The sequence below is a fragment of the Psittacula echo genome, assembly GCF_963264785.1.
Source record: "Psittacula echo genome assembly, chromosome: 2".
Lineage (NCBI taxonomy): Eukaryota > Metazoa > Chordata > Aves > Psittaciformes > Psittacidae > Psittacula > Psittacula echo.
The window spans coordinates 40,115,545-40,140,052 of NC_137737.1; the positions used below are offsets into that span (position 1 = coordinate 40,115,545).

The 24,508-nt window shown below is 35.9% G+C and overlaps 1 protein-coding gene across 1 annotated transcript in view; it reads left to right on the forward strand.

The window, feature by feature from the left end:
- Positions 1-22,111, forward strand: part of PLXDC2 (plexin domain containing 2) — a gene marked incomplete at both ends in the record, with an annotated part of 267,272 nt that extends 245,161 nt beyond the window's left edge. The window contains 2 exons of the mRNA XM_080611015.1: positions 9,783-9,943; positions 21,995-22,111. Coding sequence (XP_080467141.1) covers positions 9,783-9,943; positions 21,995-22,111 — 278 coding nt within the window. The remainder of the gene's footprint in view (positions 1-9,782; positions 9,944-21,994) is intronic.
- Between the last annotated feature and the right edge of the window lie 2,397 nt (positions 22,112-24,508).

The window sequence follows — 24,508 nt, forward strand, 5'->3', positions numbered from 1 at the left end:
TGACTAAACAGCTTAAAAGCCTAATTTTTCATTAAAATTGTGAGTAATTGGCAAAGGCTACACAGTAATGCAGTATTTTCTTGTTGAGAACTCTTTGGTGGATGATTTAGATGATCGGCCAGCACATCTAGACATTTTATTTGACCTTTTTAGACACTTTGTTGTGATGATTTGATTGCTATGAGTCTCTGTCAGACCTTCAGCTTTATAACTCAAAAGAAAAGTGTATGTGTGTTAGACAGCAAGTGTCAGAGAAACTGCTATACTTCTCATTCATTTCTTTGTAAACAAGCCGATTCCAGCATATGTAGTGCTAGAAACTGTTTGAGTCTTGATACCTTCAGCCTGTAGAGGACTTTTTCAAAGATGGTCTAGGTATGAACTTTTGAGAGTTTAATGTTAGTGCTATTACAGAGCTTAATTTGGGCTTGAAAGCCTAGGAAACTCGGTATGAAATAACCAAAATGCCGACCCAGGCTTAAAAAAAAAAAAAAAAAAAAGAATACTTTTTTATATCTTGTATGCAGTGAGAAATTTACCCAAGGATTTTTTGGGGGGCTTTTGGGGTTTTTTTTTGTTTTCATAGTCCCCTGTGTCTGGAAACTAGCTCACATTAGTCATCTGTCTTCTTAATTTCCCTTAAAAATTGAGGTCTGGGCTCTTCCTGCCATTGAAATTCTTGACAAATTATAGAGAAAACTCAATTCTGTTTTTCTTGTGTACCCTGAACTCCAGCTGCAACATATTGAATATGTTCATGACTGCTAGTAGTCATCTAACTTATTTCTTTCTAATATGTTAAGTTTCTAAATGATCCATAAAATCAGACCTGTTTCAACAAAGACACCAGCTAACCTCTTAGGGAAACCAAATATTTTTGATATAACTAAAGTTATTATCACCACTTAGTCCAAAACAGCTAACTCAGGTTAACAATTCGCTACAGATTGGCGGAGTCCTCTCCAGTTTTAAAGCAAAACACATTAAATTAAACAATGCTAAACCTAAAATCTGTGGTAGTTTAAAATTTTTTTCAGGTGGACCTTGCATAGGATAAGATCCACAGGAAAAGTCTTTGGTTTATTCTCAGATTTTGGTCTAGCCACAGGTAATGACCTTCCAGAGGTTTCATCTCATCGGGTGTTAGCCAGGAAGACACAAGCTGGTTTTTTGGGCCTTTCTCATAGCTAGTGGCAAGCAATAGGCAAGAGGGAGTAATTAATGTCATCGTTAAGGAAGTGCCCAAAGTGGGATAAGTTGCTATATAGTGGTGCCTATCTCTGTCAGTCACAGAGAAAAATCTAAATGATGTGCTAAGAGTAGGCATTTTACTTGTAGGTACCAAAGGTTTCCTTACATTAATTCTCTTCAGGGTGTCCTGGCTGAAGTGTTCAGTTTCTGTTCCTGTCCAGAAATTTGCCAGGCCAAGATTCAGACCTCTTCTGTCACTCTTCTGCCATGAAAAAGGGAGGATTTAAGGGTTTTACCATTATTGCAAAAATCCTGTTGAGATGGATTTATGGGTTATGTAACTACATATTTACCTCTATATGTTCTACTTATTCAGAACTGCTCATATTCCTCTAAAATAGAGTTCATAGAATTTTAGGCAAGCAAGTATTTCCTTGAACACAGGTTCTCATAAAGTTTACTTTATCCTGTATTATAAGCTGTGTTTGTATTAAAAAAAAAAGTCTTATCAAGAGGCAGCCTTGGAGCAGCTTCAGTTGTGATGGAAATAGAAGAAAAAGAATGGATAGAAAAAAAATTGATAGAAATATATTAATAGGGTAAGAATATTAAGAAAGATAGATTCAAGAACAGTTAGCCACCTTTATTGCCAAATAAATCTCAAAGAGCTTTGTAAACAGTGTAATAGGTGTTTTACCCTTTTTCTTATATTTCAGTAGGGGGAAAATTCCAAAGGGACCAAGTAAATGTAACTCAAGTCAATGAGTCTTCCCATGTATTGTATTTCACACTGTACATTACAAGCTAAGAAATGCTCATACATCTCCACATTTTATTCTCTGCAATCTTACATCATATATTAGGCATTATAAACCACATTAGATTAAATAAGCATGATGTTAAAACAGTTTAGCTAAACCAGAAGAACTGTGTGTAGACACTTCAACTTATATCGAAGTCTAACTTATACCAGTTTAGTTTCTCATTTTTTTCTAAGCCAGATAGAAAATGATATGCAGAATCTACTCTTACAGTTACTTTGCTGTAAAGGCACACAATTAACTGATATAAACACAATTTGTGGACTTTTTACCAGTTCAAAGGATTAATGTGAAAACCATATTTAGATCTAAATTGAGATCTTATGGAGAGGTAAATGTAGTAGACTGGATAAACTTTTAAGACAAGTAACTCTGCAAACATTAGACAGAGCAGACCACTTGACCTGATGGTCTTGTGTTTGCTTTCAGTATGGTTGAGTCAATGGGACCATTGAATTGAAATTCTTATAATTTGATAACTTTTTGTTCTGGATTTAGCAGCATTCAGCTGCCTTGCCAAGTGGCATGGTACAATATCAAGTTTTGTAACGGCCACTGCTTGATGTTACTAATGTAATGGCTTACATGTCCTCAAGTGACAAAACCAAAAAATTAATATGATGATAACTGTTGTACTGTTACATGGTGAATTTTTTTTAGAGCAGAAGAATGAAAGTCCTTAGCTGAAGTATTTAGAGCACTGTCATCCTATAAACAGAGGGATTTAATTTTAGTGAACTCTCATCCATTTATTGCACAAAGCAGTTGCTCAGTCTTGATGATGCTTACTGAGTTGCTGTGGGTCCTATAGAAAATTGATAGCAAAGCCAGATACTGAATTCAAGATTCGTGGGTTACAGTTCATAATATTCTTACTCAAAGACCACCTTTCATTTCTTACATGCAATCAGAAACCAATTTTTAAAGCATTAGCTGAGCCATAACTTTATAAATCATCATGACACCAACTAAAGTGTAGCAGTGGCTTAACCTCAAAATGTTAACAAATGCTAAGGGAATGAACCCACAAATCAAGAAAATCACACTCCATTACTGTGAAGAAGCTGAGAAGGTCAGAGCATGCTGTTCCTAAAAGAGGTAGAAAGAACATTTTTATGGAGATTCCTCTGAGCCTCTGGAGAATCCTTCCAACTGTACATTCTTTTGTTTCATCCCCCAGTCACTATATATAGGTCATTAATCATCAGTTCTGGAGTCCATATTATGTACAGGAAAAAAGCTTAGGTTGGAAGAACCATATACCTGCCCCATAAAACAAGCATTCTCGTGGTAGACTCACATTCCAGATGTAGATGGAGGCCCAAAAGAGGGGAAAAATCCAGTGGCTATACTGAGCTCACTGTAAGCTCTCCCAGATATTTTGTCCTCCCTCTTTGCGGAGCATATTAACTCAAACCCACAGTCATAGGGTGGTACAGCTTCCAAGCTAGAAGTGACATACGTAATAGAATGGAGAGCTGGTGGAACGAACTTGGATCTGTATGTGCTGGTTATCCCCAGACCATGCAGCAGGAGAGGGTTTCTGCTCTTTTTCTGTCCAAAGAGGAGAGCAAACACATGGAAAGGAGGTGTTGCCAAATGGCTTGTAGAGATCTCTCATGTGGAAACAGCTATCAGACACTCTGAAGCTATTGGATGAGAGAAACCCAATCAGCTATCAGTACAGGATGACTATGGAAAAGAGCAGTTGTGGGGGGAAGGACAGTTGAATGAGATTAGCATAGGTACAGTAGTGTATCAGACAAACAGCAGGGATAGTAGTGAGGAGAGATGGGTTTGACCTGCCAGTTTCAGCTGATTTGTCCAAACTCAGAATGTTCCAGTACCATCACTGGCAAACAGTTTTATTACCCTGAAATAAACCTTGGAGAGGGATGAAAATCACTTGATTCCATGCTTAGATGACTTTTAAAAAGATTGGTATGTATTATCGTAATTTTCTGATACATCAAATATCATCTATCCTAAACTGTACATGCCTTTGCTTATATATTGAATTTATATAACTAGCAAATGTAGTATCCAGCACCCTACCAAAAAGTAGAAACAGACAGCTAAGAAATCAGCTTTTAGTAGATCTCACATTCCCTCACAGCTCAGGACTTAAGACTGAGATATTTTTTTACTCAGTAAATTGCAGTCTCTGATGGCATCCCTGTGAGCAATATAAAACATTTTATTGTGTTGTCACAGCAAGTTTTAAGTGCCTAAATGGTGCATTCTTTAGGGATCATCAAGTTTCTGTGATTCTATAATAATTTTATACTAAAAGGAATAGTAATAGTAATCTATATCTGACTTTTACAAGCTAGTATTTGAAGAACAGTGGGATTTTTGTAAGAACAATAAGCTACTCATTTTGCATTAGTATTAATAGTATGGCATGATCTGCTTTAGTCTACTTTTTTTATAAAGCTGGACATGCTACAGTTTCAAAATCATGGCCAATACCAAAACAGTCATTATCTAACATGTACATTGGGGAATGCAAGGGAATTTCTGCAGTTAACAACTAAACTATTAAAAAAATAGCATGTTTTCATGTAGGCTCTGAAAAAATTATCACACATTCTGTTTCTGTAATGATTAATATATGTAGTGCATGCTCATAAGTAGTAAAAGAGTACATGTCTGTACTGCAGACATGGTTATACCTGAACCTGTATATTTTTTTCAGGGTATTTCATATGTAGGAGCTGTTTTCAGGCACTTGTATCCAGACTCATTTTGCCATAAAACTAAGGCCATGCCAGAAACAGTCAACTTAATGAACCAGCATTTCTGTACCAGTAGTGCTACATTAATGCTCTCATACCCGTAAGATAGTTTCATATTCATCTGTCCAACCAGCTAACAAAATCATGGGTTTTGATGAACACTAAGAATTTGTCCAATTGCTGCCACGTGAGGTAACAGCAAACACTCATTTTATCATGAAGCATTCCTATATGAGAAGAAATTGCTGGGTTCATTCTCTATCTCATTGTGACAAATTCAGGGGATGCCTTGAAAACTCATTCTTTTGGTTAAAAGAGGGTTAAAAACAGCAAACCTCAGAAGAGAGTTGTGATCTTTAGGCTCATTGCTGCTGTTTATGTTATCTATATCCCTGGATTTGCTAGTGTAGCTATGCCAGTCTGGAGATTAGGAGATTCAAATGAGGTATTGCATTTTAACCCTTAAAGATGAGTGTGCATTAAGAAGTCAGTTTAAATTGGAGCTTTCTACCATCTGATCAAAATGCAAGAGTAAAGGGGAACAACACAGATTTTGGAGGAAAATAGCAAAGCTTTATTTTCCAAGTCCACAAAATGAAATCCCACTTTTTTGTCCATCAGTTGCCCTTGATTCCATGTTGTTTTATATAAAAAAAAGTTTCTAGCCAGGATGTACCAGATGTTTTCCTATTTTTCCTCAATTTCACCATAAAACATTCTTGTATCTCTTCTCTCACAGACAGAGATATTGATCTCTGGTAGCTCTTGTCAATCCCACATCATAAGGGTGAAAATGTATGTATCACAATTTTGATTTGTCATATGTAAAACTAGCATAACAGAAACTTTAGATAACAGAAAACAATGTTTCATTATTTTGCAGACCTGAATGGGTAATATGCAATAATGAGAAAAAGAATGATGAGAAAATATCATAAAGACAAAAATCTCTAAAGGGCGGTCGCAGTTTGTACACACCTTTGTTCCTGTTAAAGCCAGCATCACAGTCCCCATGGGCCAGGGCAAGATTTTCATTCATAATTCCTGGAGTTTTTTGGTTATTCCTACTCCAAAAGAAGCTAACTCAACTGTAACTAGAGGCATAATATAAACATAAAAAATCAAAGATTATATAGTCTTTGTGTGTTTATCATGCAAACAATGAGCACATTTTTACTGTGTTTTCACTTTTATTTTTTAAACAACATTCAATAGGAGAACAGTTGTGTCATGTTTGTACTGTGTGCCTTTATATTTCAGGGTGAAAAAGTTACTTGCTGTTTCTGTCCTGTCATTCAGCACCTAATGAGAAGCAGACTAACTTTGGAGACATTAATATGCTCCTTCTGCTTAAAAGCTTTATGCATGTAAGAATTTGGGGAGGAGTTATAAATATGGAGCATATTATGTGCAACAATTGCTTTTCTGAGAACAAGAAAAGGAAAGTTTGGGGAAGTTCCACTGGGAGAGCTCTTTTTGGGAAAGGATTGGTCATAAGACAAATATCCTCCCATGGGTTTACCCTTGCCTGGAACAGCAGATGTGCTGTGATAATCTTAATAAAATTTCTGCACCTGAAAGTTTCAGCGTCCTTTTTTTTCATCCATTTCCCTTGGTGGCTTTTTAAAAGAACTGTTAGTTGATTTTGCAGCAGAGAGTATTTTCAAACTTGACAACACTATTTATTGTCTCAGTGCAAAGAGAGTGAAATCATTTTCTCATGAGTATTTGAGCTCTGGGGTCAATGAACTGAATTTCGATTATGGAAATTACAAGTTACTTACACTTGTTGTCATTTAAGAAAAGCATTTCTTGTATGTCATTATTTTTGCATTTGGCATTCTGATCACTGCATTGATGTCCATGCAGTGCTCTACCCTAGACTAGTAGAAATCTGGGCAGCCAGTTGTCACCTGTGTTATTCGGAAGGGACTTTGTTCTCATTTTTGAGGCAGGATGATAAACCCTGTGAAAATTTTGGATCAAAGGAGATTAATTTGGTGTCTTTCACAGAGTAGTTAGGACCTTAACTGAAGTCCAGCAGTTTTTAATATGCAGAATATGATGTTCTGTCTTCAACCATAACATAGTAACAGTACAGATTACTCATTTAGTGCAAATTGACGTGAAAATGGGTACAAGTGACAAAATAGTTTATGATGCACTGATGTTCTATTGAAGGTAAGAGTAGAGAGTATGAAGCTGCCAAAAAGACAATTATAAGAAAGACAAATTATGAATCCTCTGCCCCTTCTAGGGAACAGTTACTTCTTAGTGGGGTGACTCACACAACTGCTCATCAATGGGAATTAATAGCCCAATACAGAGCATCTACAATAAAACAGGCCTTTCCTGATGGCCTTTCAAGTGCTTAATTTGCATTTGTTTGGCTATTTGAATTATATGTGCAAGTGCTAAATATTGTTACAGTGCATGAGCAGAAATTAAGACTGGAGCTTATATATTTTCATCTATTCTCAGCTGGAAGTGAATAGCTATTTAATAAATTATCAATAGCTATGTCAAGTAAAAGCCTCTGCTGACTGAAAGTTAGAGGAACCATTTTTAGGGTCACCTTTCTTTCCTGCTTCCTCAGTGAATCTTGCACCCTTTGCTACGTAGTTCTACAACTACCAGGAAGTGGTTTAAGTGCCCTTTGGGTGGGAATACATTGAAAATGGACCTTCCGCATTCTAGGCAATATCTCCTTTCTATCTCCTTTCTTTCACTGCAATGTAAAGGATGGCCTGGAAATTTTCAGTGAACGTACTGTGTTTAAAAAAAAAAAAATCCCAAACCAAACCAAACAAAAAAAAAAAAAAAACCCACCACCCACCAACCCAAAAAACCCCAATCAAATAGGGCTGACACTGCTTTTCTTTTTTAAAAACTCATATATCTGTGTGAACTAAGCTTCAAGAAAGCTAAGAAATCCTTTGTAGGATTTAGGCAGGCAGAAGCCTGGTTCTTGGATCCTGTTCATACCCAAGCTCCAACTTTATGTCCACAGTCAGCATAATTAAAACTGAAGTTCCTGTGTGAACAGGTACTTATGAACTTTTCAGTAAATAGAAAGATACCTTCAGGCTTAGGCGGTGTCTGAGTGTGGGTGCATGCTTGCAATTTTTTCTTAAGTTCATTAATGCCTCCCAGATTCTAGTTTAGCCTCTCAGATTATCAGATTCTTTTTGTTTATCCTCTGATTCTGTTACTTAGCTCCTACTCCACAAGCGAGCTCACTGACTTCATGGGAAAGAGCAGAGCATCACTGCAGGGTGATCACAGCTGTCCTGACTCATGATTGAGGAAATATGTGCAAAAGCAGGGAAAATGTACATGAATCCCTTCACTTCCCCATAGATTCACTTCCATGTAAGAGTTAGAAATATCTCTTGGCTAAGATAATGCATCTTCATTTTCCTTTTCTCCCTATTGTTGCAATGGTGCCATGCAATCCGCTGGGTGACAAGCCATGCCGGCCTTCCTTGATCTGGTGAGAAAAGTGGTGCCATATGTGGATGCATGAGCTAGTACACTGAGATTAACCATTCCTGTTTTCTTTTATTACCCCTGATACAAGGCATTTAACACTACCTAGATCAATAAACCTTTCTTCTGTTATTTTCCAATTCTCTTTTTTAATATTAGCATGGAATGGTCTACTCACAATCTGATGAATAGTAATAAAGCATGTACAGTTGTTGTTGTTACTATTAACAACAATAACAGTAACTTGTTTAAAGTGGAATCCATAACTCAATAGATGAACAAATTTTCCAAGAACAAATAAAAGGGACAGTCACTGACCTCACAGATCATGCCACTTTAAGAAAACCGAGCAATTAGTTCAGGGGGATGGTGTAATAAAGAGGATGATCAGAGAAATAAAAAATTTTCATTATAGTCAGCTTGGCAAACAAAGCATAGTGAGAGGAAATTTAAAAGTGGAATTGAAAGAAAATTTCTCATAAAGCAGGACCAGAGACAGGTGTTGTATGGGGAAAGGCATGGAGGTGATATGAAGGATTGCCAGAAAGGCAGAAAGCAGTTGGAATGTTAGGAGAATGATATGTTTGTGAAGCCAAATGATCAGTAGTCTTCTGGCATATCTTAAACCTAGGGCTTCTGAATCGCTCTTTTGCCTGCAGTAGTGGGTAGAAGAGCACCTCTTTTATTCAAGAGGATGCTGAAAAATCATTGTTTATCACCATGTTTGTACTTGCTGTAATGTTCCAGGTTGTCCAAAGTAGAAATTACACCTGATCACAGTAGTTCTAGAGATGTTGGATAATAATTAAGATACTTTTTCTGCAAGATTTGCAGTGTGTTTGAAACACTTTGTCACTTATTTAGAAGCCCTGCTGACAAGTTTCTTGTGTGACAGACAGCCATCTTTTCTCCTGATGGGAGCATAACATGAGTGGCCTCTTTAGTTTAGTAAATGGATGGTCTTTTGAAATACTTTGGTATGATGAGTGTTCCATTCAGACCAAGATTAGAAGACTCCAGGGTCATGTAGCATCCATCTGTTACACTTTTGGTTGTCTGATTCAGCTGCACAGGTTGTTCAAAATCCCTCTCTAAGCTAATGAATCAAGATTTCATAATGTGTTTAGACCTTACAAGGTTTTATAGCATGTCTCAACTTGAACCTTTCAAGAAAAAAGATAAAACATTCAAAATGTATTAAATTAGCACCTTTTGTCTGTAGGGCAACTACAATAATCTGATGAGAAAATCAAAGCAAAACACATTATGAAAATAATTAGGAACTTCAGAATGTCCAGATCACATTTAAAAGAAAAGGTATTAATTTTTTTATTGAGTTAGAATTAGTAAAACATTTGGAAGTGTCTGTTCATTAAGATTGTAAGAGTATTTGTTTGTGGGAAAGAGATATTTAACATCTTCTTCCAACTTGGGCTGTGGAAAATGAGTGACATAACAGAAAAAGCAAATGTTCAATTGCTATCTGTGAAATGGTATAGATAAAACATTAGTTACTGTGCTAATAAGTGTGTTATTTGTGCAGCTTCCACAGATGACAGTGCGGCAGAGAAGAAAGGTGGAACACTTCATGCCGGCTTAATTGTCGGCATTCTAGTCCTGGTCCTCATTGTGGCTGCAGCCATCCTTGTGACCATTTATATGTATCATCATCCAACATCAGCAGCTAGTCTCTTCTTCATAGAGGTAAGAGACAAAAATAACATGTTGTTTTACCAGTCCTGTTATTTGGCTAGGATAATTTGGATATTCAGAATGGAACTTTCTTAACTAAATCTAGAAAGCATTCTTGTGTTAAAAATATAAACATTAAAAAAATGGATCTCTCCTAGCAGGTAATGCTGATTTTTTCTAAGCATGTTTGTCACTCAGCTGCTGCTTTAACTACCATTGCTGTTACTTTTAATGTTTTTTCATGGGGCATGTATCGAAAAGATAGATCTAAAAGAAAAAGCTCAGATACCACTCCACCTCTATTTTCTATCCTTCATTTCCTCAAGATAGCATTTTTCCATTAGCTTTTATGTGCACTGGCATTTTATTTTGGGACGTACATATTTTCCTATTTTTTTTTTTCCTGTAGAAAAATAAAAATTCTACATCTTTAATTCTTCAGAAGAGCTGACTTGGCTGAAAACCTGAGCCTTAGCTGGAAACCTGTGTTAGCTGTTCCATACATTCATTTGCAAAAATCTTCTAACACTTTGACTCAGAGTGTGCAAAAGGTTGTTTTCACCTACTTTTAACATCTAAATCTAATATTATCTCCTTTTGCTCTTTCTACTAGTGGAGAGAGGAACAGACTCTGAGTTCATGATCCAACAGACCTGTTTGAGCCATTTCCTTTAGAATTAAATAAATTACCATTTTTCTCCCTCAAATACAGATAGCTACCTTAGGTGCAGACATCTACATAGCAGATGCTGACACTCAGTCAGCTCAACTCCACTGTATGCAACAATATGAGAAAGGAACATTTTGCATAGGTGTTTGATTTTACAAAAAAGTATGAATACCTACACCTACTTGTGGTTTTTTTCAACTCAGCAATGTTACTGCTAAAGGTGAAAGAAAACACTGACTGTTCATAATCTCCACTTGCAGTACTCCCTTACTGTTGAGAGCCTGAACACTTTCTAATAGACAGTAACGGAGAGGCAGAACCACTGGAAGCATCACTAGGGATGTATCTGGGGATTACTTAAGTAAAAGCCTGGACCATGAAGATATAAACATTCATTCTTTGTGACAGCAGTGTGAATTGAAGTGAGACATGAACATGAACAGAATTATTCATCTCTAAAATCATATTATAATAAACATACTGCATACATGCCATAGTAGTGACAGAAATCAAAATGAATTGTTTATCAGTATTCCAGGTTCAAACAATATAACTGTATTAACCATCAGGGAACAACATCCACATAATAAAATCAATAGTATTCTTTCATGTCTATGCAAAATTTAAAGCCACTTCTCTATTGATATAGACAAAAAAACCCTCCACTGAAGTCATTGTACAAAAGAGAAGGATTTGTCCCTTTCTTTTTTTTTTCACACACAGATTGAATTGCTATTCTTTCACTCTACTAAAAACAAGTTTCTTATCTGTTATGATGTGACTGAAAGGCTAAGTAAATGGCAACACCATTTTTTAAGAAGGAGAGAAGAATACCAAATTAAAACACACATTTATTTCTTTATTTTTGTTCTCTGTAGTAATGGCATTTTAATTTATTTTGTTCACTGATACCATACTCATGCCAGCACTGGTGTCTTAATCAGTTCTGTTAAATCCATTCCACTGAATTTAATCATCAGACGGCATTAATCAATCTATGCAGTCAAAGCCTAAAATGTCTTTTAGCAAGCAACGTAAGCTTTTAAGCAAAAAAGAAAAACATGATCTTTGTGTTTAAAATAATTGAATAAAGACAGGAGGACGTAAGTCAGTCAAAATCAAATTTATGTGAAATGTGTTATAAACTACATCCTCTTATGGTTCTAGGAAAGCTGTGATACTTGTGAAGATTTTAGCAGGAATTATAGAAAAGTTCTAGGTATGAAAGGGTGGCTTTCCCTGTGAATGACAAAACCACTGGTGCACTGGTAAAACCACAGAGGGTGGAGAAAGAGACTACTCTGTATTTCAGAACATTTCCAGAAATTCTAAACTTTAAAGCCGTTGTTAGTATCATAAGTGTATAGGGACAGAATAAGGTAATAAATTCTGGAAATAAAATTGCTCTTAAGGAATTTAATAATTTAATTACTGAAAAGAAAAAAGGTGTTTTGACCAATTCAAGAAATAAAGAGTAGAATATTCTTTTATTCATCCAATCTATATGATGTCCATGTTTCAAATACAGAGGTGAATGTATCTTTTAAGGCTTGTGTTTTGAAACTGAAATATAACAAATATAATGAGGCATAACTGGTATAAATAGGTCACTAACAGAAAAGCATTTCTTATTGTATTTTTGCAATTGAAGAATATTTGAGTAAGCTGTTACAGGTAACATGGTACCCCACATACCATAGCAGACAAACTGCCTTATTTATGGAAAATGAATTAAATGTGGATCTGATGAGAAAGAGCTCAAGAGCGTTTCCATGGGCTTGGTTATGAAATGAGAACAAGCATATAAATATTTCAGAAAATAATATTGTTTTCTATGAGTCTCTTGATTAATAAAGCAAGTTGCACAGTTAAAACAAGAAGTGACAGATGGACAGGCAGCTCCCTCATGTAGTTGTCTAAAAAATTACTAGTACACTGCAGTCTGCCATCAAGCCTTCTAGCCAAATTAAATTCTGTATCAGTTTATCTATCATCAGTACTACTATATATCTACTTCTAGGCAAAATCAATAATATGGACCTGCTTCATTAGTGTTTAAAGAAGGTAGTTTATAAAGGCATTATATTGACATTAAACATAGCATTCATTCAAAACTGTAACATAAATAATAGAGAAAATTCTTTTTACGTCTAAGATTCTAGGATGCTGTCACGATTTTGTAGGTAAAACATCATTTTCAGACAGATTTCGTTGAGAGTTTTGGGTTAAGGGCTATGTAAGGAATTTTGAGTCAATTTGGTTTATAGTCGTGATTGGTTACTGAATAAAGAAAAGTGCAATAAATTGATTCCATATCTGAGGCTTTAAGTCTCTTTTTCCCTTGTGTTCTCTGCAGTTATCACCCAGTATTCACTTACCACCTCACTCTGGATTTCATATAGCGCATCTTAAAGCCCATTTGTGATGCCTCTCATGTTTGCCATGTAGTAAACTGACCCAGATAAGGATAAATACACCCACACTTTGACCACACTTTTTAAGTTGTACTCCCGTATGCAATCCCTTGTGAGACTTCTGAGCACCATTAAATGATATCCTGAGTGCACTAGCTGGTTTAAAAAAGCAATACACAAAAGCCGTAAAAAAAATGCCATTATTCCAAAAGCAGCCATTGTCTTAGAACAGAGTAACATTATTCTATGGGGTTTTTACCCTTAGTGTCTGAAGAAAATGTTTCCTCTTGTAGTTTGTTAAATAGCTGTTGAGCACAATGCATATGTGCAGCCCCACCTGCAACAAAAATAGCTATTTTTAACAAAAAGCTTCAGAAGTCTTGAATGCCAACGCTATTCAATTTGCTCATGATAGTGTATCATTTTAAAGAACACCGTCCAAATAGTTCAATACTTTTTCAAAAACATTTCCCCTTTTTGTTAAGTGTGTAGATGATTCAAAGAAAAACAAAATGTTTTCCTGTTTCTTCCAGCCCCCACACTATTCAACATGTGTTTCGTTGTTTAAGTTGGACACTTCTCTGGTTATCTAAAGACAGAATGAATTATCAACTTTTAAAGTTAAGGGAGTTTCAGTCAAAATTCCAGTGAATGTAGGCTCTTCCTAAAAGCTGAGAGTAAATTTTGACTAAAGATTAGTTTGCATAGAAGAAATGTTGCATGCTTTGATTGTTTATTTATTGATTTATGGTTATCTATGTGGTATTTCTGTCCCTTGAATTTGATTTTGTTGGCAGCAAGTATCCCTTTTGAATCAAATTACACACGTACGGTTGCCTTCAGGAATCCTGTGTGTCTTGAATATAATTTGAACTCACTTGCACTGATTTTTGAAAAGTAACATACATGTCGAATAATGTTCTTCATGTCTTTTTCAACAAAGCAGAAGTTTAGGTCAGAAATCCAGTTATAACTCATAGAGCTATGCACTAGCTATTCCACAACTAAAAAGTAATGAATTTATCCACTAACCTGTGTAGTATACTTGCATTCAGGATTTGAGGTTTAGTGGCCAAGCATGATGCCCTGGTGGTAGAGTGGATTGCATGCCTGTGATATAGATCATAGCAAAAGTGATACAGATATCTGGAGCTGAACGTAAATAAATAAATTCCCAAATGAGTCATATGGATTAGTTCAAAATTCAATAAGTTGGGGCCAAATAGCAGGTTTATTAATATTTTAGGTTTTATTTCTTCCCTTCTTTTTCTTCATGTCCTTTTTTTCTTACATTTTTAACCCTTATTGATTTGCTTTAGTGTGTGCGCTTTGGCACTGAGAGCAATTAATGTCCAGGGAACACTTAGCAAGTCAAAAAGCAAGGCATAAGGCAGACCGTCCTTTACTCAGATACCTTTTGCTTGTTTGCAGTTATCTGTGGTCGCAAGGGTTGCACATGCTGCAAGAAGTTTTCATGTGCATGCTTTTTTTTGTGTGTTTTTGTTACCTTTCTTACTTATGTGTTCGTCCAAGGTCCTTTTAACGTTTGAAACTTACCTCAGCTATCATGCCAGTGCTCTCCCTTTGGGGAGCAAAGGTAACGTGATCTGGTCACAGCTGAGATGACAGCAAAGGAATTTCTGGCCAATATGAAGGCAGGGAGTCCGATGTTGTGATGTCTTCCCAGCTGGACACAGTGATACCATTGCCAAACGTGCTTATGTAAGGCTTGACAACAGCAGAGTAAAATTCTTCTGTGCAGTTCTCCATGGGTAAGGGATTTTGAAGAGTCTAAGCTAACACTGCAAATTGGGACCATCTTAACCTCAGGCATGCAGTCTGAGACTCTTGTATTCAACTATAGGTACAAAACCAAATCTATGTTATTAAACACGTGTCAACTCTGAAGCTGTAAAGACAAGATGTAAGGCTATATATTTCTTAATAGTTGCTGTGTATGTCTTAACAGTGGTTAGTATGTCACATGCTGAAGAGCAGTGTGGGTGTTTGTGGTTAAAAATTATCATTCTTTCAAGTTAAGTTCCCATTTTAAAGGTCACAGCTTTTGCCTTCATGTTCCCACCCTCCTTGGAAGTCTTTCAGAGCTCTATTGTGCTGATTCAGCTGCTTAGAAATACGCATGTACACTTAAACACACACATGCACAAACCTATGTCTTTTTTAGTTGTTTGTTTTACTTCATTTTGGATGTTTAAGCTGGATATTTTCAAATGGCCACACAGAGAGCTGAACTGGTGCTGTGGAGCCAGGAAGCGACCTTGGGGAAAAAAGAGGAGGAGGAAGCAATGAGCAGCTGCACATCTTCAGCAAATAAAATTATGGTGCATGATTACAGCCTGGGGGATGCACCTCGACTCTTCAGGATTTAAATTGAATTATGTTTTTACCAGTAAATTAAATAAGCCTGCGACTGTTTTTTAGTGTAAATACCAACCAGCATGGAAGGATCTGCATTCCTGTCATTTAACTCTTCTTAATCTCACAATAAGGTGACAGCATATTAGCATGGACTGAGGATGGTTCCCAAATTCTGAGCTCTAGCTGAAGCAGTTTGAGAAAGCACTAATTGTTGGATATTCTCCTAACAATTGAGCTGTACAGGGGATTATATTTCAGTATCTAGAAACATTCAGTGGCGCACAAATCTGCAGTAGCTCTTCAGATTTTGACCTTCTGCTGTCTGCTTAGTGCAAGAAAATAAAAGCAGAAAATAGTAAAAAAAAGCTGGATATAGTTCTTAGTGTTTCAGAGCTCAGGGAATTAATACTTATTTCTGCCTTGTTGTTATACATCTCTGAACATAGCAGCACTTCATAAATAAGAGCCAGCATTTAATCCAGCCCTGTTCTCCATGCACTATTTCCAGGTTTCTGCATTAATATCACAAATGCAGTGTACATCTTTGAACAAATGAGAAGCAAGTAAGAGACAGAGTGAAAAAGAAAGAAGGAATTAAAGAGATCCAGCTTAAATAGGTGATGATGCTCACACAGCTCTGCTGCTTTCTTCTGGGATGTGGCCCATTGTTTTATTATTTATACAAATTTTACAGGGGGTTGTACTTTTAGTTTGAAGTAAGCTTGACATGGTCATCAATTTGGTTTTGTCCAGAAGTCTGGGCTGAATTGTGTTTCATGATGATGATGACTAAAAAGAAAATAAAAAGTATCATTCTTCTTTCAAAGTCTTGCAGTGTCCTGGCATTTAGGGTATTGCCATTAATCTCGCTGTCATTGCCTTGTACTGATAGTAAAGTTATTTTTTCCAAGGCTTATCCAGTTTAGGAGGAACCAGCAGCTGAGCAAGGGAAACCTAAATCGGCCACAAGGCAGAAGCACTAAAATAAATAATCAACACTGACAATAAAAGTCAAAGGTGGGGAGGAAGGAGGCATTCTGTTTCTCATCCGTCAGCAGCCAGCTACTTAGATGAACCTAAGACTGCAGAAACATTGATATAACAAGAATTGGTTTAAATCACAAAGAGATACTTTAAACAAGCACTTCTATCAAAAAGAAAAATAAATGATCCTACGGAATCTGAGGTCTAAAGCAATTGTTATTTCAGAACAGTTTTTTCAAAATATTAGATTAACATGGTGTCAGGCAATTGATCTTTTTTTTTATTCCTGGAAATACATATCAGAAGTACAGTTATTTGAAGCTTCATCCATTTCTGACTGTTATTTGCCAATGCCAAATAAATTGGGTGTGCTTCTAGAAAAGATTAAATGCGGATCAAAAATTGTAACTGCATAAGCAATATTTCAGATAACTTTGAGCACAAAAATGCACGTTATAGCCAAGGTACTCGTAACAGAAAGATCTTTCCTTGTCATGAGACAAGTGGGTAAGTGTCTTAGCCTACTGGGTGTCAGGTTAACATGTTCACTTAGTAATAGACCTTACTATAGCTTTTTCTGCTCTTCTTAATCAATTTGAGTAAGTCATTACATTTTTTTCTGGTGTTTTGTCAATTGATCCAGAATTTGGATAGCTCTGTACATGTGTATTTCTAGTTAAGAGAGTTAAATAGGCTTTGTTGGCAAAGTGTAGTTAAAGAATACAGCTTTTAAACAGATTTAAATGTCTTTGTGCCCTCAAATTAGACAAAGAACTTGCCATCAATGGAAATGCAAGATACAGCTTTCAGTAGAAGCAGTGAAACAGACCTCTGAAACATTTCCAAGCTTTTAAATTCAGGAAAATAATCAATAGGTAGAGGAGATAAAGTTGCATCAGAGCATTCAGCCTAAAAAGTATTCAGTAACTTCAGCTTTTGTGTAGTTAGTGGGAAATCAAGTTTGCTTTGGAGAGTCTTTCAAGACTAAAAGATTGACCTTCTCATGCTAATTAAATTATTTATACTCATGTAAACTCAATTTGAAAATAGAATGTCTGTGTGTCTTGGTGAAATCTGCTGTTCAGGTTTACTGCTGAATAGGAATGAAGAGTTGATCCATGCACAAGCACTTTGGGATTTTATGCTGGTTGAAATACCCAAAGGAACAGTTGATAATATTTTAGACAATTTTCAGAATGAAATGTGTATGTGGGAAATGTGTAATGGGCAGGGCTGGGGAGAAAACAAAGGGACAGATTTTTCATTATGTTTTCTCTTCACTGCTCTTCTAACATTGCAGATGTGTACAAAATCATGCTTATTCCATTTTTCTGTATGAATGAAGGACAGGATGACGATAGGATGTAGGAATATCAAATAAGAAACACATGTTGCCAAGTTCCTTCTGTCCATCCCTGACAGAAACTTGTGTTAATGCAGATATATGAAACGGAATGTAAGTGCTCAGGATTACTGCAGCTAATAAAATACACATTATTACAATTGATTTTAATTAATTACCATCTCAGGTGAAAAGTGTTAACTGGCATAAATTTTAGACATAGTATATGATGTCAGCACAAGAATCTCTTCAAGAGCAAGGCATCAATCTTCAAACACCAATTTTCAAAACAACTTTATACAACTGTCTGTCCTCCTGTAATTGATCTTGTATATTGCTTATGCCTTACAATTTCTTTTTCTGTGTCATGTATAAAGTAGATTTTATTTCTCATTTTTGTGTACTCAGTTTATTCTTTTCAGATATTTTTAAAATCCATTAAAAATCTTGAATTGACTTTGTACGAGCTTTTTTGCTGGGTTTCTGAACTGATCACTTCCTTTGTTTTCAAGATAGTATTAATTTGAGACAATGATTGGTTTTTTATCTGCAAGTCAGTGTAGAAATACATAATTGTTACTGAATTTTAGGTTTTTTCTAAATTGTAGCAAAGTGTTCCATTCCAATTTTCTAGTTGCATCAGTGGTGATCTCGTATCTCATAATAGGTAGGAGCCCTGCTGTCAGTAGAAAATAAATGGCTTCACTTTAAATGATCTCTAGACAGTTAACACAGGCTTGTAATGCAAAAACTGATGCATTATTTTCCATTTCCTCCCTTTCAATATGATCACGTTTACTAGAAATTTCTATGTCAAATACAACCCATACAGCCAAATCTATCTGAAACTTGCCTGTAGTTTTCAACTTAAGCCACTTTTTTCTGTTGTTCAAAAGAGTTACTGTTCAGCAAATAATATGGTCTAAAGCTAGTGACCTAAAAAAACCAGCCATAGACTGTAGTACTGGAAACCATGTTCATATCATACCAATTGAGGGGGGTTTATAAAATATTCAATTAAGCGATCTCACATACATATTAAACCTTTATTTTTTTAACGTGTCTTAATGAGATCATACCATTTTGACAGGTAAAATAGGACCTATAAGGCTCAAAATTCCCTCATGTTGAAATATGTCAGAAGAAGAAACTGGTCAATGACAAGAACACATCTGATGACCTTTCTGTGTAACAACAGTGAGGAGATATTCCAGCCTCCACCCTTTAGCAATCTTAGGTGGAATCCCCTTTTTTTCTTTACACAAGAGTAAAACAAATAGCATTCATTCTGCCTCTACTTCAAGATCTAGTTAAAAACACTTATACTAGACTTAGTATTGCTGTAGGAAGTCAAATATCCTGCACAACCACCAACAATGGTGTAAACAGGTACAAGGTAAGAAACACGAAAGTTAGATCTTACTTTCCATGGATTATCCAACTGCTAGTTTCTTTCATTTTATCTTAATTGATCTTCAAATAGGAACTCTTTTTTAATGTGTATCACAAATTATTTTTCCACATCCTGACATATATCTTCTGCATCCTGATCATGTAAGGTGACAGGTACTTTTCCCTCACCTTATTTCCTTAAAATAATGACTCCAAGGGAGATTCAGTCCATGTTTTGCCACTTTGTATTACAATGAAAGGAAGCAGAAGTTGCAACTCTCCAAACACAGCTCAGAGGATTTCCTCTAAAAGTTCTAATTCCAGAGAAAGAAACATATTTTTTTCATGTTAAATTGCATGAAAAAATATCCAGCTTGCTTTCCGCCTGTATTATTGGTCAGGTTCGGGCATTTGGGGTTGGGGTTGGTTGGTTGGTTGGAGGGTAGATTTTTTTGTGTCTTCTTACTCTGCTTTTCAGAGAATAAAGGGGAAGAGTGTGTTAAACATTTCTTGAGCTGCTTCACCAACTCAAAAAGCTTTTTATCTCCCTGTATCAACTAAGTTACTTTTGGTTTTACCAATTAAAACTGTGATATCACTACAGCTCTTTAGGGGTTGATACACAGGTCAATTAACTGTTAGCTTGTTAGTGCTCTATTTTAAAGCTAGCAGCCACTTACATTATCCACGTGCACACAAAGAAGTTGAAATTAAACAGACTACCACTAGGAATGGAAAATCTTACCTCAGGCATGACAAGAAACCACAGAAAGCTGTAACTGTAATATTTGAAGTTGACCTTCAAATCTGTTGGTTTATTTTTAGGACAACGGCTGATGTTTATGTTATATGGTATCGTATCGTTAGAACTGATACACATCTGTTCCATATTTCATCATCTGGAAAGGCCAATTAAAAACAGTAGCCAAAAATGATACACTTAGTTTCTAACAGCAACACAGCAAGGAAGTAGTAACGAATCATGGCTACATCTTAAAATGAAATTAGGGAGCATCTTAATAGATTAAAATGCAGCTCATCCTTATATACTGCCATTTGAGACTGTCTTTAATTATTTTTTCCTACTAGTTTTCCAGTGGTTTTTCATTTCACCTTTTCATTAGAGACTTCTCAATTAAATTCTTTTCTCATTTATACCAGTGTAAATCTGGAATAAATCCTTTATATTTAATTGAATTATTCTTGATTTACTTTACTGACTCAGAGAACAGAATATGTCCCTTTTTCTTTAGCAGTAGCTGAACTGTCCTTCTTAATTTTGAAACCACTCTGAATAAAGCTTTAGTAGAAAAAGGTCTCAAAATTTTGAATAGACTTAAATTTTCTTATTAGGAAAAGACATCCATTGAAAAGGACAGTGTTCTGCCTTCCTGCTTTATAGGAAGATGATGTTTTGGAAGGCCTGGAATTTTAAATTACCTGCCAAACAGAATTTAACTCTAAACACCTCAAAAGTAACCAGATCCTGCAATGGGAGAAAAAAGAACCGATTGATTTTATCTTCCCTAACAGTGATCAGTGAAGAAGACTTTGTGCTGTACCTGCATACACTTGTGTGGTTTGTTGCTAACAAGATTCAGTGATCCCCCAAGATTTCTTTAGTGGCTGTTATCCAACAATCCCAGCATAATGTCATGGCTGTCTCTGCTCTGTGGTCCCCAAAACCACTCCTCAGCAGCATGAAAAGTCCTTAGTGATCTGAAGGCAATCAAAATGGGGCATTAAGGGGACAGAAAATCAAATGCAATGTTTATTTTCAGAAGAAAGATTATAAAGTAAAATTATTTTGAATTTGAACTGTCAATGAAAAAATCGGCTGTAACTTCATTGTTTCTCCTCTCATTTTCCTGCAGTGTTTCTTAAATCCTGCTATATCTTGTAACCCTCCTTCCAAGCAGATCATAGCTGTTGTCATTAAAGAAAACAGTATCAACCGATTTGGGAGAAAAAAAATTCAGTAGAGAATAATCATTTTAGGAGAGCTTCCTTAGCTAACTGACTTTAAGAATTTTTTCTACTTTCCTGAAAACTATTCCCTTTGCAGAATCTCAGCTTGGTCACCCAAAGTCTGAGCCTTCCCTGACATGAATTAGTTTGAAAATACAGGACTTCAAAATACTTTTCCTTTCCAGAGGCATCATAATCATACAGGATTTTTTTTTTTTTTTTGTTATCTACCCTAGAAAAGATCTGTTTCTTTTCTCTGTTAGCTGTTTTTAAAGCAGGCACCAAAGATCCTAGTGGAAATTGGTTAGGACTTTTAGAGACCCATGTACCTAAAGGTCATAAAAGTTTAAACAAAAATATTGCTTCTATTTGAAACATCAAAGTAAACTAATGAAGTAGAAACTATGACACTTGAAACAAAAAGTCAATATTTTGTCAGTCCTGCATAAGCATGCCAGAATTTTGTTCTAAATATTTTTTTTTTTTTAAGTACAGTTTCTTTCAACTGCTACACATTCTCCCATGGAGTAAGTATGTTAGCAAACTCCTGCGCAGAACCAGAATGGAAGAGCAGTGGACAGATCCTTTAGGGGGTGGTGGATCACCTGTTCTTTATATGACAGAATTCACAAATCCACTGATCAACAGTTTTTGTCAGGAGCTATTATCTTCATTGCTAAGACTAGTGGTAATTACTTTATATGTCTTTGAGAACGGCCATCACTTACAAATTTAGAAAGAAGGATTAATTCCTCTGGCATTTGTTGCTGCTGAACTGCACTTCTCCATTTCTGTAGCAATTACACAGAGTGGGGTTTAGTATGAGAGATCAAAATTGAAGGGTGTTGTTAAAGATTTTTGTTGATAATTTCTTCATTGTCTGAATGTTTATTTTCTTGTTGCTGCTGTTACAGCGACGCCCAAGCAGATGGCCAGCAATGAAATTCAGAAGAGGGTCTGGACATCCTGCCTATGCTGAAGTGGAACCAGTTGGAGAAAAAGAAGGTTTCATCGTATCAGAGCAGTGCTAAAATTTCTAGGACAGAACACCAGTACTGGCCTACAGGTGTAAGACATTTACTTTGCCTCTCTTTAAAGAAAAGGAGCCCTAAGCTGCTGTAGCCTGATAGAACGAAGATTTTGGATAAGCTTTGTCCAAGAAGAAAAACTATCTAAGATACCAGACTACCACTGCACAGTAGTTTTTGTTAGTGGACTGAGACATAATGGTTCATGCTGATCACTTGTCAGTGGACGCCTACGGTATCAGAACTATGGCACAAGTGCCATGTTATTGGCTTTAGGTATGGGGATGCACAGTAATCAAAAATACAATAAAGCTTTGGTGCACAAGGGTATTGCCCTTTGGTTCAAGTGTTCTTCTCTGGTATCTCAAAGACTGAGTGACAAATCTGTACCCTTCCAGTGCAAAGAGCACTGATCAGTCTTCACGGGTTAATAAGAATGGTATCTCAATGCAGGTAAAGAATACAAACAGTGAGTTTTCCAATACTTCTATAAGTGAATGCAAACTACACTCACTTTTCAAATCTAAATTAATCTGCTCGCCTAACTCATGAGCCACAGTGTACATGCTTTCCAGAGGTAGTACAATGTTTCTTGTACATTGCTGATTACTAGCCTTCTAAACAACTCATGATATTCAAATTGGTAAGAAATGAAGATGAAAGAGAATTTTCACAATGGCGAAATTATTTTGTGGGAGTTCATAACAAAATCAGGCTGATTTTCAGTTTCAATGTTCACTAAAACTTAATTTTCAGGTTTGTTTCAAGGGATACCTCTCATTCCTGAGCAGCATACTTCATTTCCGCTGAAGTAAAGACAACAGATTCGTTTAGCTGCCAGAGATTTTTAAACAAATGGATTTCTATCCTTCGACACTTCAGTGTGAGTCCTTACTGAGAAGCACCACAGACTTCAGTGCACCCCTTCCAGAAATTCAGATACAAGTGTTATTGAACCCTGCTGATTCATACAGTGATTTTGTTTAATGCACATAGTAGTTGCATAAATATATATATAAATATATTTTTTTTTATAGCTAACACAAGGCAGGCTCTTGTGACTGTTAAGACTGCATTTTTGTCATCCAGACAAAGGAAATGGTTTGCATTATTGCATATTTCCACTGAGTTGTAAAATAATCCTTAATATTAGAATATTTTTATGTTGTGTAGAGAAGGTGGTTCATGTAGTTGCAATACCATAACATTTCTGCCTATTGGAACCATTCTTTCTTTAATATCGACCCTTTCCCTCCCTGTAGAGGGAAAGACAAGACTATAAGTTCACACCATCGAAAGCAGTTACTCCTTTCATGGAAGGGGTTGATACACACTGAGACCTAGATATTCCATGACGGGTGGGAACCTAAATACTTAAACGATCTGGGCCTAAGCTATTAAAATTTTAAATTCAGGTATTGTATGTACATTTCATTCTAGTCATCAACTGTCAAATCTTTTACATACTGTACAAGGCATTTGTATCATTTTTAAGTGAGGTATACAACATTTGAAGTTTCAGATCTCAAGCAGTCAAAAAAAGTTGTAGATACCACCTTAATAGTACAGTTATTTACATTTCTTGTTGATGCTTGTATGGTCTAAATTTCATTACTTAATGCTGTTTAAAAAAAAATACAAAAACAAAACAAAAACAAACTATTTTTACTTGTTATTTTGTTCACTAAATAATACAATATTGTATTTTCTATATTATTTTATTTTGGGTAACACACTTTTCATCTGTTTTAAAATATCTAGAGTGCAATTCAAACTGTTCAAAACCTAACCAGTATTAATCTGAAGATACTAACACATTGTCTTGAAGCCGGGTGAAGAGTCTGTGGCAAGCGTTCATTTCAATTTGTGTGGGTCTGCTGAGCCCTGCTTCTAATAGACTGGGATTAAATTGCAGGCTGTTAATTCCAAAAGCAATAACCAAATGTATGCACATATATATCCGGTGACACTCATTTTTATTAAATAAAAAGGTATCAGTGCACATCGCTTAGACACATATTTGGTGTGCAAATAGTTTTTCTAGGAATCTTGGAAGTCATCAGCTAGGGTTCATAGGCCAAATGAAGCAATTGTAGAGCTTCCATTTGAAGAATGCTGTAATACTGTTTGAAATAATTTTAATTTCAGAGCACATCTTGGCAAATTATACTAAGAAATTCACAGAAATCAACATGGTACTGCAATAAGTCGAAGACATATTTCAAATAAGTAAAGAAGACACATTATTATGGGTTTACGGGTCTGCACTTTGGCTGATTTACTCATGTCTTCTCTATTTTTACCCATGTATGTAATACACATCATGCAATGGAGCTGACAGTGTTTGTAACATGATTAGACAAACACAACAACAATTTTACAACCTGATATTTTGATTAC